This window comes from Watersipora subatra, chromosome 3 (assembly GCF_963576615.1).
Source record: "Watersipora subatra chromosome 3, tzWatSuba1.1, whole genome shotgun sequence".
NCBI lineage: Eukaryota > Metazoa > Bryozoa > Gymnolaemata > Cheilostomatida > Watersiporidae > Watersipora > Watersipora subatra.
Genome location: NC_088710.1, coordinates 33,407,867 through 33,425,523, shown reverse-complemented (window position 1 = coordinate 33,425,523; position 17,657 = coordinate 33,407,867). Strand labels below are relative to the sequence as shown.

The window sequence follows — 17,657 nt, the reverse complement described above, 5'->3', positions numbered from 1 at the left end:
TAATTTCATGGTCCTTTATTCATTGCATTTCAAGTTCCATGACTATCGTCTCAAATGAGACCAGCAATGACATGACACCTGTTCAAACTTGTCAAACAAAACAGGATCACAGTGAAAAAGAAAACTGCTAAACATTTCCACATTGCCAGTCCACAGCAATGCATGAAAATTGTTGAAAAAAGACAAAGCAGTAAAACTATTACATATAGCGATGAATACAACAGTAAAATTTACAATCATATTTTACAGCTTGACATGTACAATCATGAATAGAAGTCTTAATGTTATATACAGTTAATCTTCTTAGCACCTGCGCATAGATTACAACCGTCTTTCATTTGGGATGCTGAAACATTCCAGCAAGAGCCGGATTCATTCCTAAAACAGAAGACCAGGCATTGCAGACAATAAACTACTGAGCATTATGATAAAATACGCAATTTTCAGAATGCCTGTATACTTCCAGATTTCACCTACAAATTTAACTGCCAGATTTTAGTAATATTTGGCGATTATGGATCATTCTAGGTCATACAAAAGATAAAATTAACCCAAGTTTCTACATTCTTCAGATGGCAACCTTATCACGCTAAGCTTTATTGGTGCAGTTGCATTATATAGAAAAGGTTACATAATTCGGAAGTGCTCTCTTGTGAGAACAAACTGCCAACTTATAAACCTCTGCCACACTCTAGTCGGTGTCCCTGATTGCTAGTAAGAATTCAAATCTGGCAAACATCTTTGCTCTGAAGTTTTACAGGTTTTTCAAGACAGATATATGAGAATTGGGTGAAAATATCTAACTACTATAAACTAAAGCCAGGTTCTCATATTGATTGCGGGACCCCTGCGGTAATCTTGCGCAGCATAACGCTTGCGACGCTAGGTGGTTTCTGTTCACATATAGCTGCATTGCTAATAATCGCATAAAAATGTTGACTCGCCATGCCGTTTCGATAATGGTGACCTTCACTTGTACAGTGCATTTCGGGAAGGTTTTGCCTGCGGCTCTTTGCGCAATGTGAACAGCGCTAAACACTTACGTTGACCACCAGCAACTATTGGAGGTATTTGGCGGTACCCGGCGTGTGGGTTCACATTTCACCGCGATAGCCTCCGGTGCTGCCGATGCCTGCAGTGCTGTGGCGTATATGGGAATCAGGCTTTAAGCAGCATTAAAGGAATATTCAAAAGTCAAAATTCAAAACAATTAACAAGGATATTCAATACGATGCCGGCCTTATTCAAGCTATGTTAACGTTTTCATGAAAACAGGCTCGCAGACAAACATACGAGGTAGTTCTTATGACTGCCTATTTTTAGTGCTTCCGTCCATAACAGGATTACTGCGCAAATTTTTTCAAGGTCTTCACATTGTCACATTTTGGAAAAAAATGAATTTTGTTCACAACCTAATATTACATATACAGTGTTTATGGCAGCACGAACAGCTTATAGCCTGGTTCCCATATATGTTGCAAAGCACCGGTGACAGCACCGCAGGCTATTAGTGGTGAAATGAGAACCTACACGCTGGGTACCGTCGAAGACCGCCGGTAGTTGCCGGCGGCAACGCAGTAGTTTAGCGCTGTTCAAATTTCGCAAAAGGCCGTAGGCAAAACCTTCCCGAAATGCACTGTACAAGTAAAGGTCACCATTACAGAAACGGCATGGCGAGCGAAAATTTTATTTGATTAGGCGACCATGTTTAGCGATGCAGCTTTTATGTGAACAGATGCTGCCGAGCCTTGCGTCGCAAGCGTTTTGCTGCGCAAGTTACTGATAATACTGATAGTTACTTAAATACTGATAGTAAACTGTTTGGCAAACGGACAGACTATTATTATTATTATATGATTACTACCCATAGGATAAATTTATATGTTTATATATACATGCATTTCAAGTGTTTTGATTATTTGGCATTCCACATAGTTTGACAGATGCAATGTAACTCCATCTACAGACATACTAACGAGGATTTTTCTGGCCAAGCATCGTAGAAACATTCGAAGAAGCCAATTATTTCTATTTGCATCATACCACAACCATACCAGATGACTATTATAACAATGTTCACACTCAATACCATACAATACAATACAACTCAACTTGATGAACAAATTTCGAGTCTTTAAAAACTTTTACTATAGAAATGAACGGAGTTTATTGTTACTAAAAAGTAAAATCTGACTTTTGTTCTGGCAGGAAAGGGAAGCTAGAGGTTACTTTGTTAGTCAGGCTGTACTTACTCCAACAGTAGCGTAAGTTACATTGCAATACAATAAATCACCTGGTCTCTAACTTTTTTTTAAACCAACATTCTTTCGATTCAGCATTTTTATTAAAATTTGATGGTACATCTGTTATTTTAATTGAGAAATAAAGTGAAATCATGCGAGGTAGGTTCGAGAGACGTTAATTACATAATCATTCTGATTATTCTTATTTTACTTGGAGTTGTTTTCATTTTTTGGAACCAACTCTCTATTACTATGAAAACAGAGAAGCTGGCCAGTTTTAAGAAAAAAAAACTCAAATTACATCTTTTAACAAGTGAATAAAAGCTAATTACTCATAAAAATTGATCTTGATTCCGCGATGACGACAAGCCCGACGCCACGACTAGCTATGCTAATGCGTATTATGGGCTTTATCAATCTTCCAGCTTTTTCTTTTTAATTACTATTGTTAATGAAAATAAATCAAAAATCAAAAACTCAAAAATCCTTTTGCCGAAATGGTTTGGTTTGCTAAAATTGCCAAATTTAGTTCAAACTGTAAGTTTTCAGAAGCATTTCTTCTGTAATAGAAAAAATTAGTTCAAAGATGTCGAAAAATCTGTTGAGATTTCCTCGAGGATTTAAATTCTAGGACACTTAATATGCAAAATCAGCAAATAAAAAACGTGTTATACAAGGATTAATAACAGCGAGGGATTCTTCAACACAAGAATATTTCATTAGACTCTTGATGGCTTCATACTCAGAGAGTTACAACAGATAATTTGGCACATAAGGCCTCTCAAAGTGATCACCATCGGGTTGCCAGAAATGAAAGATGGGTTGGCAAACAACTGTCTTAGGTTATTTTATAAAATCGGCAGAAGAAAAAGCATAAACCTATGTTTTCCCAAAAAATGCAAGAATGATTCTGCATCTGCATCACCAGCATCTCAGCAATTCACCAGCACCCCAACGGTCAAAACCAACCAACCGCAGGACTTGCACAGTAATTAGGAATTTGACAACAAGTTAAACCTCGTTGTATATAGATAAAATAGCTTACCCAACATGGCAGTTTGATGCATCGCTGCCGCTTGTGAAGTCATCGACTGATTTTTGGAGGAATTGTGTCTCTCGTTTGAGACAGGACGGGGAGATTTGGATGATTGCACACCTTCCAACTCATGTATTTTGTGGTTAGATTTGGAATTTCCTGTGAACGATGATAATGCACTAGTTCCACTGTCTTTATTGTCAGTGTTTTGATATGAAGATGGGAATGTAGCTGGCATGGCCATTCGGGCCAACATAGGGTTTATTGGCATGAAATGCGGCGGGAGGAATGAATATGGTGATAAGAAGGAGCCAGGAGGAGGCATCGGCGATGACCGAGATGTCATTCTTTCTAATCTACTATCTGATAATTTGTTAGCAGCAGTCGTTTGGTATTTATTAGCTGACGGTAAATTTTTCATCAATTCTCGTTTGTGAGAATCGTCATAGTCGCGTTGCTTCGCTTCGTGATAAGAGTTCATTTCATTAGAGTTAGATGTGTTGGGAGAGACGGTGTAATCACGAGGAGCGTCGTGTCGTGATAGCTGCGCAGATGCTTTCATGTCCTCCTTCAGTAACTGAAGTCGATCTCCGCTGACCCGTGGGTCTATGTCTCTACCCAGCGCCGTTGCTGTTGGCTTGAAAGAGTTAGGTTTGGGTGAAACCGGTCTGGAACCTTTGTCTTTACTGGCCATGCTTTGCATCATCTGCTGCAGTATTTCCTGTGGAGGCCAAGCTGACTGTCCTGGTAAATAGTGCAATTGTCTTTGTTTGTCTTCTAAATTTCGACTTGGCACAGGAGACTGTGACGGCATCTGGCGATTCAAGTTTTTTTTGCTATCTTTATCGGGCAGCGGCGCGTTTTTTTGTGGACTGACCGTCGCTATAGGATAAGGGTTCTGAGAATGCATAGCGCTATCAGATAAGTTCAGACCACTCCTACCACTACCTGTCAACAATTCGCGTCTTGCTGCAAACTTTAAATCACCTTCATCGGATATGTCTGAATAAGCAGGACTTTGAAGGAGACTGGAAGGATGCGTGAGCGAGTTAATCATACCACCTGTGCTCAGAAGTCCTCTGTGTTCTGTTTCAAACATGTGCATACCACCGGTTAGACTCTTAGCAGAGTCTGATTGACTATAGGCAGCAGTATTCCCAATCTCCTCTTTACCTAAAGATCGTTTGCGTTTCAGTTTCTTTTGATCAATAAGGTCGTGCAGTCCGGGATTTGGTGCTGCTTCTCCCATTATAGTTGGCTTTGGCTGGATGGGTTTTAGTGTAGAGTTATAAACAGGTGAGGTAATGGTTGAGATTGGAGCCATCGCGCTGTTGCTCAAGCTCGGCTTGGATATAGGCTTTGGTGGCGCTGACGATATGCAAGGTCGACCATTTGAAGCAGAAAATTGATTGCCGTGAGCAGTGTTGTGGTTTTGATCGGAGGGCTCAGTAGAAGGTCCAACAGGTTTGACTACCTGAGGAGTGATAGTAGCCACTGGCACGATCCCAGAAGGCGGAGTCGTAGTGTTCGTAACGTTACTTGTGGTCGGAGTTATCACTGAAGTTGTATTACTTCTAACTGGTGAGTTTAGTTGTCCAGTGAGAGTTGGGCTACTCGCGACAACTTCACGAAGGTCATCGGATGACGACTTTAATTTAGAATCTTCTGGAGAAGATGCTGGCTCAGGTTTCTCCGACTCTTCTGATGTGTTATCAGAAGGCACTTGCGGAGACGTTCCATGGTGAGCATTACGCTGGTGGTATTTTAGACCATTCATTTGTTTATATTTTTTTCCGCAGTTTGGCTCGGGACATTCTATAAGCGCTGGAGGCGAGTGGTTGAAACTGGCAATGTTTCTTCCTCTTTTAATTGTTGGCTCTGAACTATCGCATTCTGAACCTCTTACTTTTCGTTTTCCGCTTTCAGATTTGGGGCTAATTGGTGACCTTGGCCTTGGGTGAGTTTGTCCTGCAACAGAATAAATCCGCCAAATAATAGACCATGTGTAACAGACTGATCTAGAAAAGTAACAACTTTTTAAAAAATCAATTCAGCATGATCAGATTAAGTTCTTATCGTCTAACATTGTATAAACGACAAAAATCTTTGAGAGATGTTGGTACATAACCACTTCAACTCTCTAGGTAAAGGCTGGTTCACTCTATATCGCTGTATCTTGGCGTTGATGCCACAATCAAGGCCAAGATACAGCGATCATCAATGATAACAACGGTTTGTTTACACTATCACAAACCCATCCGCGTTTGCATCAGCAAATACTCTTGTGATGTAGTGTTCTCATTTTTCTTTTACACAAAAAACCTCTTGGTTTTCGCGCTTTCCCGAATCAAGTACTAGTTTTGTATTAATTATCATAAACGGGAATAAACCTTGCTGTCCGTGACAGTGAATTACAATAGCCGGAATGGTTCGCATTGTACAGGCTATCGTCGATGCTCGGCGAAATATCAGGAAAGTTTGACAGCTACAAACTTTCCAGCGCATCAGAGTTGCATCGTCAATGCTATCGGCCTCCGGTTTACATAGTCGACGATGAACGCTGAAAGTAAAGTGTCGACATACGGCATATAACATGAACCAGCCTTAATAGCCTGAGTCCTGTACAGCAGTCGAGACTTATCCCGCAGGTGGTATAATTGGTAGCTTACCTGATTGTTTTCTCATTTCTTTTCGAAGTTTTCTCTCGTTTATGTCTTTAAATGTGTCACTGAGTGGTACTCTTGACCGCTTCCCTCGTCCCTTCGGTGTTCTCCCCTCAAAATCTCCAGTTGGCGAGTCACAACTACAAACAAAGTAGCGAGTCCAGTCATCATCCGCTAATCATCAAGAGTTCATATTCCTTTAATATTCAAATAAAGCTATCTAGATAATAGATAACATGGCTAGCGGTCGGTCTGTGGACTTATCCAGATAAACGTATTGAGGTAACAACTAGCACTATTCAGGTTTTATTTTTGCAATTTCTGTGAACAGATATTATTCAGACAAATACCAGCGCGGCCTCACTTGCAGTTTTACTTTCAAGTATATGTGAGTTTGCGTAGACCTCTGTCACACAGATAAACTCTCAAGCCTAAACACAAGATAAACACAAAGCCTAGCTCACCTAGCTTGCAGCTGTTCTTTTCAATTCATTTGGACTTATATGTGAAACTATTATATAGATAATGCATTTATGCTTGGTTGAGTTCAAAGCATTTGATGAAAACATCCAAATGCATCCTCAATGTAGCAAAACTTTATATTTTCTTTATGAAAGACATCAAGCTTGTTGTTGTCTAAAGTCGTTGGTAACCGTTGCTGAAATGTTCAATTTGTTGTACAGTTGCTATTTTCAGACCTACAGCACATTGGAACAAAGGCCTTTTTGATTTCTCTGTCATAGAACAAAACAAGTTAACAACGATATGTGTTTGCTTTCCATAAACAACTTGTCAAAAGAAGACACATTCATGCTTAATTTTTTGAAAATTTCATAGCTAGCTGCTTTAATATCTGCAGCCGCTAGCTGCACCTAATATCTGTTGTCTTAGTTGAGAACCATTTCGTCAAACTGTTTATTTGATTTTAGTGGCTAAATGTTGCCTTTTTTTTATGTTTTGTGGTTTTTGTATGGTATAATTTAAAAAATATTTCAGTTTGAAATGAAATTATTGCTAATAAAATAATATAATAATACCAGAGTTAAACACTAAGATTTTTTTAATGTACGACTTTGATAGGGCTATGAATACAATAGTAATGAATACTAACCTCGGAGGTGACCAGTCGTGTTTGGTTGCATCAAGTAGGGTGCCCATGTAGGTCTTCCCTTTCCAGGTAACATTAACTACGAGTACCCCTAAGGAGAAAAGAGCAGAGATACTACTGACAACTAGTATAGCTTTAAAAACCTCTGGCTAGCCTTTAGAGTTACCATCAAACAGGTGATTGATCGCTCTTTTCATGATTCCAAGAGGATACTCAAATTAGCTAGCCCTCTGTATGAATCACTACTCCCCTGGAAGATAATCTGACAAGTCAATGTTTGCTGATATGAGGGCATCAACTGCTGGCTAACTTGATGAATTTAACAGTTTGTGTTAGTTTTACTCTAAGTGTGTGTGTTTTCCTTTGCTCTTTCAAATAAACTTGTTCAAGGCTAGGAGTACACTGACGGCAAAGAGGCGTAGTTTAACACAGGCAGCGGCAGCTCTAATAGACTTACCGAGGCAGAAGATGCATTCGTTCTCAACATTTCTTTCATTCTCGACATCAATCTTTATCACAATGATTTTAATATATAGGCCTATATATATATACTTCGAGTAATCTCGTTTTAAAAAATTCCTATTTTAACCGCTTTATATTATTTTAGATAAACTAAAATTTGAACACAAATTGAAATACGCTAATTAGATTTAGTTTTAGTTTTAGTTGAATTTCGTTTTTAAGCATAACTGCTGATAATCAGTCAAAGGAAGTTCACAAAGCTGTCATGAAACTTGCTCATTATTTTCCATTCGTAACTTGGATGATCTATAAACTAGTAGCTTCAAAGTTCACTATTTGCAATTTTAGCGGGCCTCTCTATTGACCTATAGAAATTCATTCCAACATACCATTACTCGTCTCCTGCCAGACGATTCCTTCAAGACAGACCTGGGTGCCAGGTTCACACGGACCGAGATGTTCTGGTTCGGTGACACTGCCGACACTCCTCCAGTCGTACTCTGTCTGTGCGTCTTTACACGACTTGCTGCCACTCTAAAATAGATAAGTTTATGAGTTTTTTATCAACTGATCTGATCTAGACCTTTCCTTGTAAATAGACAGCAACGATCAGGGGAGCCCTAGGTATGCCCGTTGTACTAAAATAATTCTAGTCTTATTGAAAATAAAAATCAGGCCACTTGTCTAAGAAATGAGCCAATTGATTTCTGTCTTTAATAAAACCTATTAAAACTACCAGCATGCAAAAAGTTGACTCAGGCTTAGACATTAAGGCGAAGCTATACTCAAAACTTCATTCAGGTCGCAAATTGTTCCTGAAGCTACACTTTCCAACACCAGCAAGTGCCTGAAAAAATGGGAACGAGCGGTCTGATTGTTGTATCATATACTGTTTTTTCCATGACACTGTAATCCCCAAGTTTGCGTTATCTGTAAGATGGAAAAGGTGAAAACCCGCAAGTCAGGGGTGTTTTCTTAGCAAATTTTGATTGAAATTTTGTAATTCCCAATGACGCTTGGGAGCTATGCATAATAAAATGTCGCAAAAGCTACATGTATTCCATTTAAAACACTTTCCACACATCAGGTCATTCCTATTTTGATTTTAGCAAGACCGGCTTAAAATTCCATACCTTTTTTAATAAAGGGCCCACGCTGATCTGCAACTGTCGAATATCGTTTATCACAAGGTAACTGAACGTGTGCAAAACTCCAAATCTGCATCAACCACGCAATAGAAAGAAAGTGATAGCCTTCCTTTTACAAGTTGATGAGAAATAAGCAAGGTTTGATGTGGCGGTGTGGCCAATGAGTATTGAGAGTGGGTGAACTGGAATCATCAGTCTATCAAAGACAGATCAGACTCTGAGCTAACCTTCACTCATCAGAGTTCTTATTGAAGGAAAGACAGCCGCGTTCCAATTCCTATTAATAAGGAATGCGTAGCCTTGTTACTCATTCTCTCACTGGGAAGCCATTGTTTATGCATTAGACTTTTGTTGTCACAGCACTCAATACGAATTACACTTGTTGTTATAGCGCATGCTTCTGCTTTTATTATCTATTCTCTGCCCTGTCGGCCCAAACAGACGCGAGCTCAACTCCTCCAGCTGCGCTGACTATTGTTCTATAAATAATCCATCTGTCTGATCCCGATTAACGAGCAAATCCAAATCGTTCACAAACTGGCCAGCACAACATCGTTTAAAGACCTGCATTATTTTCACATTATCGAGGAAACTTTACAGACTCGACCTTCCGGGAGCTAAAAATTAACTTGCACAAAATTTTAGTATATTTTATCAGAAAGTATTGATATTTTCTATCTTTTGCAATTGTTTTTGATGTTTGAGATGTTCTGACTGCCAGGATGTTTCAAGGTTAAAGTCGACTTAACTTGATCGTGGTTAAAACGCTCAATTCATGTGAAAGCGCGATTATGACGTCTATAGTTGCACTTAGTCAAAGCGACCACCCGAATATCGATGCGCTAGTCAGCAATTTGAACGCAATAAAGCGATCAATATCAAATATCGATAAAATTTACTAAAATTTTGTCTAAGTTCATCTTTAATAGCTTGACAGAAAAATGTCAGAAATCCTTCGTTTCTTCGTGACATCATTTTATCGTTGTCGACCATCTTTACAGACAATTTTATTGTTAAAAACACGAAGCTTTTGCAATGAATTTTTGAAAACGATGCTTTTTTTATTATAGTATCAAAACAACACCAACAACACTATTAAATACAAAAACGATCGTTTTCTACAAACATGGCGGCTTTTTCGTGAGCGAGCGCACGTGCAAACGACTTGATGATGTAAAAAACCGATGGATACCATATTTATCAGAGATGAACATAGATGCCTTAGTGTTCATACCTTCGACTTGCTGTCTGACTTTCCGACAGCTGTGCTGCCAATCTTCTCGTCTGCCGGCTCAAACTTGTAAGGATCGTCAGCATTTTCAGCTTCTGTTTTAATGGTAACCGGCGACTGTTTCTCTTTCTTCTTTCTACCAGGTTTCCCTACAGACACCTTCTCTTTTTCCGAGTTTCTCGGTCTTCCAGTTAATTTACTGTTAGTCATTCCATCATTTTTAATGCTGTCATTTCCTTTTTTCTGTCCATTTCTTTTGCCTTTCTGCTTGCTAGAGGCAGCAGCGTCAGCTCGAGATGTTTTATAGCTAGAACTGCTCTTGCAACTAATATTATCGGAGTCGCCTCCCTCCGAAGAAGCAGCCGATTTAGCTTGAGTTTTGCTTTCAGTCATGTTCGCGCTAGTATCTAGGTCAATCACTAGCTTATCTCCCCATGCTTCCTCATCCGATTCATTACCGGTGGACTGATCTTTCGGTGACTCGGCCTGCACTGAACCAGCTTTCATTTGGATATAGTTCAACTGCCTGTAATAACAATACCACCATGTGTGGGAGTTGGCAAAATACATGAATTAAACAAAAATGTTGATTCCAAAACTGTTTATGAGGAACCTTAAAAATGAACTTGTACCAAATTTTATTGGATTTTATCAGAAAGAAAATTGATATTTTTCCAGCATTTGCGATTGTTTTTAATGTTTACAGTGCCAAGATATTGCAAGATTGATATCGCCAAAACTTGATTGCTGTTGGCTAGAAAAAATGTCTTCACTAGTTGTTATTGCTAGTGCGTTCAAGTTGAAGCGTTACAGATCTATTCTGTTGATCTTTTTACAACTGTACATGTCATAATCGCACATTCGCTTCAACTGAGTATTTTTATTGCTATCAGGTTTTTCAATTTTAATCTTGAAACATTCTGGCAGTCAGATCACTTCAAACATCAAAAACAAATGCAAATGATAAAAAACACCGACACTTTCTGATAAAACCTACTAAATTTTTGTATAACCGTGAAGTTTAAAATAATCTGCTCACAATGGCACAGCATTTTTTTAAAAATGTGTTACGCATGTTTTAAAATGCTGCGAGTCGGGTCTTATATGGACTAGTAACACGCATCCAACTGAGCTGTGTAAATTCTCGATTTTAAAAATTTGCCAAAAAGTTGAACAAAAATCTGACCTTAACAAGCGAAAACAAAATCTGAAATTATGAAGATTGTGATTAGAACACATTAGGCCTCTGGAAAATAAGTTGGCCTAACGAAAAAACTTTTGAAGAAAACAAGAAACATGACTAAAGATCTGCGAAACACCTTGGTAGGTTGACAGGAAGCATAAATGCAATCTACTAGTAGAATTACTAGAGAGAACAACTGACTTTCCCAATGAGGCAGAAAGACCTTAAATAATCAAGGACCACACTAGTAGTATCGCTGTCAGTTCACGTGAGCTTGTCTGAGAAGTTCTTTATGTCCAAATGATGAAGGATAAAATTATAAACTGGATTGGAACAAAGTAGATATTTAGAGGCTGCAAGTAATACCAAAACATTTCCGCTAAATTTATGCAAACAAAATAAATATATTAGTCTATTAATAGACAAGTAAAGGACCTTCAGTAGTTTAAAGAAGGGATAGTAAGCGTTTTCATGGCAACATGTAAAGTTCCATTTTGAAGTGTTCAATGCCTGCCCATTCAGTTCACAAGCCCTACTATTGTAATCTCCAGTATTCCAGCTTGTTTTTTATGTTCTTGCCAATAAGTAGTAACAGATGAATTACGCCCGTATATATAATTACATAATAAATATAATAAAATATATCTAATTATGTTAGTATCTTAATAATTATCTAGTGAAATGGTTTTCATCCAGTGCCGAAAAACAAGACCAATCAAAAAAAGAGAAACACAAACGCAGTACAGAGTTATTGCAGTAGAAAGTCCGCTTACAGATTGGCTGCTCGCTCAGTAGGCCTATAGAGAAATCTTTAGATAAAAAAGGTAGGAATAAATACATAGGAAACTGAGTCATTATGTTTTATTAACAGGCAATTCTTAAAGTGGGTTAACATTTCTTGTTTGTCATGGCGGTGAAATTGTGTTTTGTCGAGTATAAAAACTCCTTCACGCACTTTAAAATTAACTTTTCATTAAAGTTCTAACTCCTTTGTGTATTTTGTTTACGTTTTAACGCTATATTAATTTTCAACATTTTTAACTCAAGTTGATGAAAGAGCTAACGCTGGTTGCACCTGATGATATTTGACTAGGATACAGGCGATGGTGTTAACAGGGCATAGTTTTCATGGTCTTAGCCTTAGGTCTGCCATGTTGCTAGTTGTGAAAAGTTTTATATCCCTAAATGTTAGATCTATTCCATTGTCTTAGCCTTATGGGAGAGAGGGAGGAGGAAAGAGAGCTGCAGCAGGCAATAGGTCAAGTAACTAACATCATGCCATCAAGTTGTCTTATAGAAAAAGGCAATGAATGACAGGCATGGATTGGACAGGCACTTGGACGATCAATGTTTAGACAATAAAGTGTAGAATAACAGACGATCAACATCGCTCTGGCAAATAACTATTGCAGTGCGCAGACATGACTCGTAGAGTTACAGCCAACTACAGCAGTGCTTTGAGCAAATTCCACAAAAATTTTCAGCCATGCTAGACTTCAATAATAAAAAATGGCTTTAACCTATTTTTTGCTAATAAGGAAAACATGACACTTTTTCATCTCACTATAGGAAAAGCAATAGCTTTGGGTTCATCGAGTGTGCAATGCTGGGTTGAATTGTTATTTCTCCATTATGGTTATTTCATCAAGGAATTAATGCTTAATAGAAACATCGTTATAAGCAAACTGGATAAGAATTTCGACTGATATACTTTAACTATGCAAGCTAAAAATAAGCCTTTTGTAATCAAAGCCTTACGCTAGTATTAATAGATACTATAACAATGTTAGAAACGTATAAAACGGATTCACTAAAACCATGCAAGTTTTAACGATTTTCATACGATGAACAGAGAGTTTTTTCTTCATCCGTATGATAGGCGCAGGTTACAGGAATTTTCATCATCAGTATTTCTGGGAGATATGCGACCATAGATATGTGACCATAGATATGTCATATAGGCCCTACATGGATAACTTCTCAGTTAGTCATTATTAACCAAATTAGGTCAATAATCATCGAAATCGTAACTGTTGCCGTTATGCTGGTACCAAGTCGGTAGTTAGAAAAACTCCAAAATTATTTTAATTTAATCATTTGTTCAGAATCTTGTTAAAATATTAAATCCCCATATTAGCTGTATTTGCAACGCATGGGTTAACTTTTGGCAGCCCTGCAGTTTATTTTTTAGGCTTGACTTTTTGTTAGCATAATTTTCTATTACTTTCGAAATTGCATTGAAAAATTATGTTGACCTAAATTTTATCGATCATTGGAAGACCATTCTTATCGATTGAGTACACAGACTACAATGCTAAAAATATAACAACTTTAATGATTCTAGAAGGAAAGGTAACTATAATAAAGCTGTCAAGGAGACAGTCAGCACGCGTAAACCCAGAATAATGATCAAAATTATGCAATCAAGGATACCAGTGAGAATGCAGAAAATAAAGGTAATAGTAACACGTGGGCAGGGATTACCAACTTCATGTCAGATGTACTTTTTAGTAAGCTCAATTATAAGTAGCTTTAGTTTGACATGTGTCATGCATATTTCGACCTAGTCATGCTCTATGCTGACATCACTGTGGGAGCACAAATACTGCTAACATTACATAAAATTCAATTTAGCATTGTCATGAGGCTCTCAAGCCCTTTGTGAGATCCTGTCTATCCATGTCTGGTCATTAGTAGGCTGTGATGAGTCATTTTGGCTGCGTGCCAACTAAGTTGCGCTACTTTGTTGGCGAAATTCCTAGCGCATATGATTTTTAGTAGATGGAAATTACATTGAATATTTTTCCTGTTCCTGATACATATCTACCACAAGCTGTACAAATAAAATAACCACACTGCGATATAACATCTTAATTAGAAATTTTACTTTAACAGTGATTATGGACTGCCCACTAAAAGCGGATTTTACTTTAACAATGATTATGGACTGCCCAATAAGAGCGAATTTTACTTTAACAATGATTATGGACTGCCCAATAAGAGCGGATATATAAAAAAATATATATCTCTGCAATATATCTTACATATCTTATTTAACCTGTCCCCATGTCATATGATTTTTCACACCTAAGTAATTACATGTAGTTGCTGAACAATTTACAAAACACCATTTTTTAATGGGTACCGTTATAAAAAAATTAATCACATCTTTCAACGGTAAAGACTAATCATTGAATTTTTTTAATAGTTTTGACTGAATTGCAACCTTGAAACAATGCAAAGTACCAAGATATCAATAAACGTATTGGGTGTTACGTGTTCTATCCGTCAAAAGAATGAATATAAAGGTAACACATGCGTAATGACATTCGGAAGGTGGGCTGTCAATGAGCCTAGAGTTCAATGATAGCTATCGATCGGGTGATGCGCGTGTGTTATGGCCGTTTCAAGAACATTCTAGAGATAAGAATCTCACCGGCCAAAAGCAAGCTTTTTGTTCCAATCATAATTATCACTCGTTGAGAATAGGCAAAGCAATCACAGGCTGAAAAGAATTGAAATAAACAAAAGCGAATGAAGCTGTACATAATATGCGTCTGCCATTGGCTGAGAGCTTATACCAAGGATAGAAACAATATTGAGATAAGCTTCTTTAAATAGCAACTTGACTGATTAGCATAATATTCCAAAGCTCTTCAAGCGTGAATTAGCCGCTCCTAGTGGTTGAAGACAGTATTCGAATTTTCAGTAGTATGGTGGAACTGTCTGTGACCAAAACTACATAGATCTGCTACAAGATTAATAATTGCGATCCTTCTATGTGATCCTTTTATGTTTATCCTTGACCCTTCATAAAGTTGGCTGTTTCTAATCTACCCCATGCTGTCCCAGTGCTTGATGACTTACACAGCTTCAGTAGAATGTGCCAAGGCTGATAACGCGGATAAGAAAATTTTTTAAAATGAATGTTACTAATTTTCTTTTACATGTTTCATTATTTGTAAAAGCATATGAAACATTAGTCAACATATTTTATGCTTCTTATTATATGTTTACTCGTTGGCAACATTTGGAACGATAATCCAAGACGAACCTTGTTCTTCGAGTAATACGCTCTTAACAAGATTGTTCTTTGAAACCATATACATGTATAACAAACACTGTATTCACCTAATTTGTATCACCTTTGCCTAAAGTCTATTTTTCCAATTTTCGTGCATAAACCTTTTGGTAATCGCATTTCTCCAATTGAAAGTGGCTCACTGCCACGCAATTGTACGGTACCTTGCTCGATAAATGATATGGTTAAAAAAGCCAGTTTTTCACAGTGACATAAGCCTAATCACCCGCTTTGCTGCCGGGCTAAAATCAAGTAGCTGACATACAGGCAGCTAGCGCTCTGGGACAATGCTATGAAAGCAAGCGGAGTTGACGCAGTGCAAGATAACACATATAAGGCATGATAATTGTTTACACTGGTTGTTATTGCAACTCGCTTGAGTGCTCTCTATGCGCTCTGCCTCGCTGAAAATAACAAAAAGCAATGAACAGTCTCTGCCATCGATCGAAAGGCTATAACAGACATAGCCTCTTTCATTATGCAGTCAGGGATGTGGTACATATTAGCTGCGACCAAGGTCGAGGCTATTAAAATTCTATGCAAGGTTACCCGCAATGGAAAGCTTGCAGACCACCAAAACTAATCAAATTTATCTCTCAAACCTGCTGCATATGTTGAGATGTGGGCTTATCAGGGCTATTGACACGACAATGGATGGCTTTTTGATATCACAGGACATGGCTACAAAACTCACGAACAATTATTGAAACAAACAACCTTGTTCTGATTCATGTTCAGAATTAGACGGCTGCCTGTCATAACGATGACCCTCATCTTCGACTGCAGCATGTCTGTCAAACTAGGAATCACTCCATGAGATGATGGCGGTGATTTTGCCCTAACAAGCCATGTCCATGGTTTAGCGCATAATTCTGTCCTAACGAGCCATATCCATGTGTTGAAATGCTGCCCTCACCATAACACGCCTATTCCCCGGTTTAATACATATTGCTCGTGTCAACATGACATATCCTTGTGTTAAAATAGTGTTCTCATCCAACAAGCCACATTCGCTGTCTTAGTATGCTGTTCTAATGAACTGACACACCACTCTCATCCTAACACGCAAGTGATGAAAACCATGCTATCTCGCAAACTAATAATACTGCACTACAAATGAAGGTGATTTCTAAAGCTAGCATTATCTCAATACGAATGTTTCTCGGCGAGAATTCGTGGTACCAGCAGGATCTTATGCTCAACAGTTTGATTGATGAGAGCATTAGCATAGTCTGGGCATGACATACACAAGCAGATGCCTAGTGAAGCAAAGAGAGAAAGCCATGATCGGTATTATAGAAGGGATCATTAATCTCTCATCAGTTGCTATCAATATGTTGGCTGGCTATTCACAGGCTAAGACTATCGTGAATAATAGAACTGAATAATTATATAAATATCCATTTTTTACAAATATCTTTCTTTCATACAACAACAAAGCTTTCAAACCACATTGTAAGAAGATAACTTTTTTATTACATTCTCAACAAACCGTTTTTTGTTGATCAGCTTTAGAACAAGGCTGAGAAATGAGTACAGCGTGCTTCCTGGAGCCCTGACTCAGCATAGCTAGTGATCAGATAGTATGATACAATCAGCGCCCTGCTCAAACTGCCAAGCAATGCCACCTCTAAAGGAAGGCAGACATTTAAAAGCTTCAGAGCCTCAGTTCAACCCATAAACATTTCGGGTGATTGCGGTAATTGACAAACGAGAAAAAATTGCAACCATAAGACCAAGGCTGAGAATATGAACCAAACTTTTTGTCGTGACGTACTATATTTAATACCTTTGTATCCCCTATCTATCGAGATTAAAAGTTGTTGAGGGAAGAAATGATGAGAAAGGAAGCCAGAACAAGACTAAACCTAATGCTCGCAAGTTTAACCAATTCAAGCCTACGACGTACTCACCACTTGAGCCTCTATGTCCGAATATGCGACTGACTTGCTATCCAATAACTATTGAAAGTTAATGATAACTCGGCGAGTGTTGGGTTTACACACTCCAAATATTGATCTACCTTCCTTCAGCACTACTCCCTCAGTTTAGAAATGAACTGTTGTTCAGGTGAGCTATTTTATGTCGCAGAAAACCATTGGCCAATGATAACATAGTATCTCATAAACTAGCGAGCCTATTGGTCAGACGATGAACACTCTAGTGGCTTTGTGATATTGTATAGCACGTATTGCCTAGAGCGTGTAATATGTTGTATGCCAGCAATGACGAATGAGTCTTACACACAGATAATATCAATCGACTTGGCAAGATAGGCTTACACTTGAGCGAATAGGCTAGGATTAAAATTGCTATACTGTCCAGCTGATAAGAATGGTGATAGAATATTCCAACTAAAACCTTGCTTGAAAAGGCTACCTAACGCGAACAAGAGAAAACTTTTAGCTTTCTAAATTAAATCATGACTTTGCAGATGGCATTTGCATTGATAATTACCATTCCCCCAATCTTGCCTCATTATGATATAACGAAAAGCCTGTG

The 17,657-nt window shown here is 38.1% G+C and overlaps 1 protein-coding gene across 1 annotated transcript; it reads right to left on the bottom strand.

Annotated features, from left to right (window-relative positions):
- On the bottom strand, nt 1-17,201 carry LOC137389804 (zinc finger protein 609-like). The gene is made up of 7 exons (XM_068075913.1): nt 17,069-17,201; nt 9,895-10,417; nt 7,902-8,046; nt 7,054-7,141; nt 5,949-6,082; nt 3,289-5,247; nt 1-378 (listed from the first exon to the last, which is right to left on the bottom strand). Exons 2-7 carry the CDS (start codon nt 10,396-10,398, stop codon nt 335-337), a joined length of 2,874 nt encoding a protein of 957 aa, XP_067932014.1. The 5' UTR covers nt 10,399-10,417; nt 17,069-17,201; the 3' UTR covers nt 1-334.
- Between the last annotated feature and the right edge of the window lie 456 nt (nt 17,202-17,657).

Excerpts from the sequence above, each read along its gene's own strand:
- LOC137389804 (XM_068075913.1), bottom strand. The coding sequence starts at position 10,398 with ATGAAAGCTGGTTCAGTGCAGGCCGAGTCACCGAAAGATCAGTCCACC. Across the intron at positions 8,047-9,894 it reads AGTCAGACAGCAAGTCGAAG|AGTGGCAGCAAGTCGTGTAA; the intron begins GTATGAACACTA and ends TATCTATTTTAG. Across the intron at positions 379-3,288 it reads GCATCAAACTGCCATGTTGG|GAATGAATCCGGCTCTTGCT; the intron begins GTAAGCTATTTT and ends CTTCTGTTTTAG.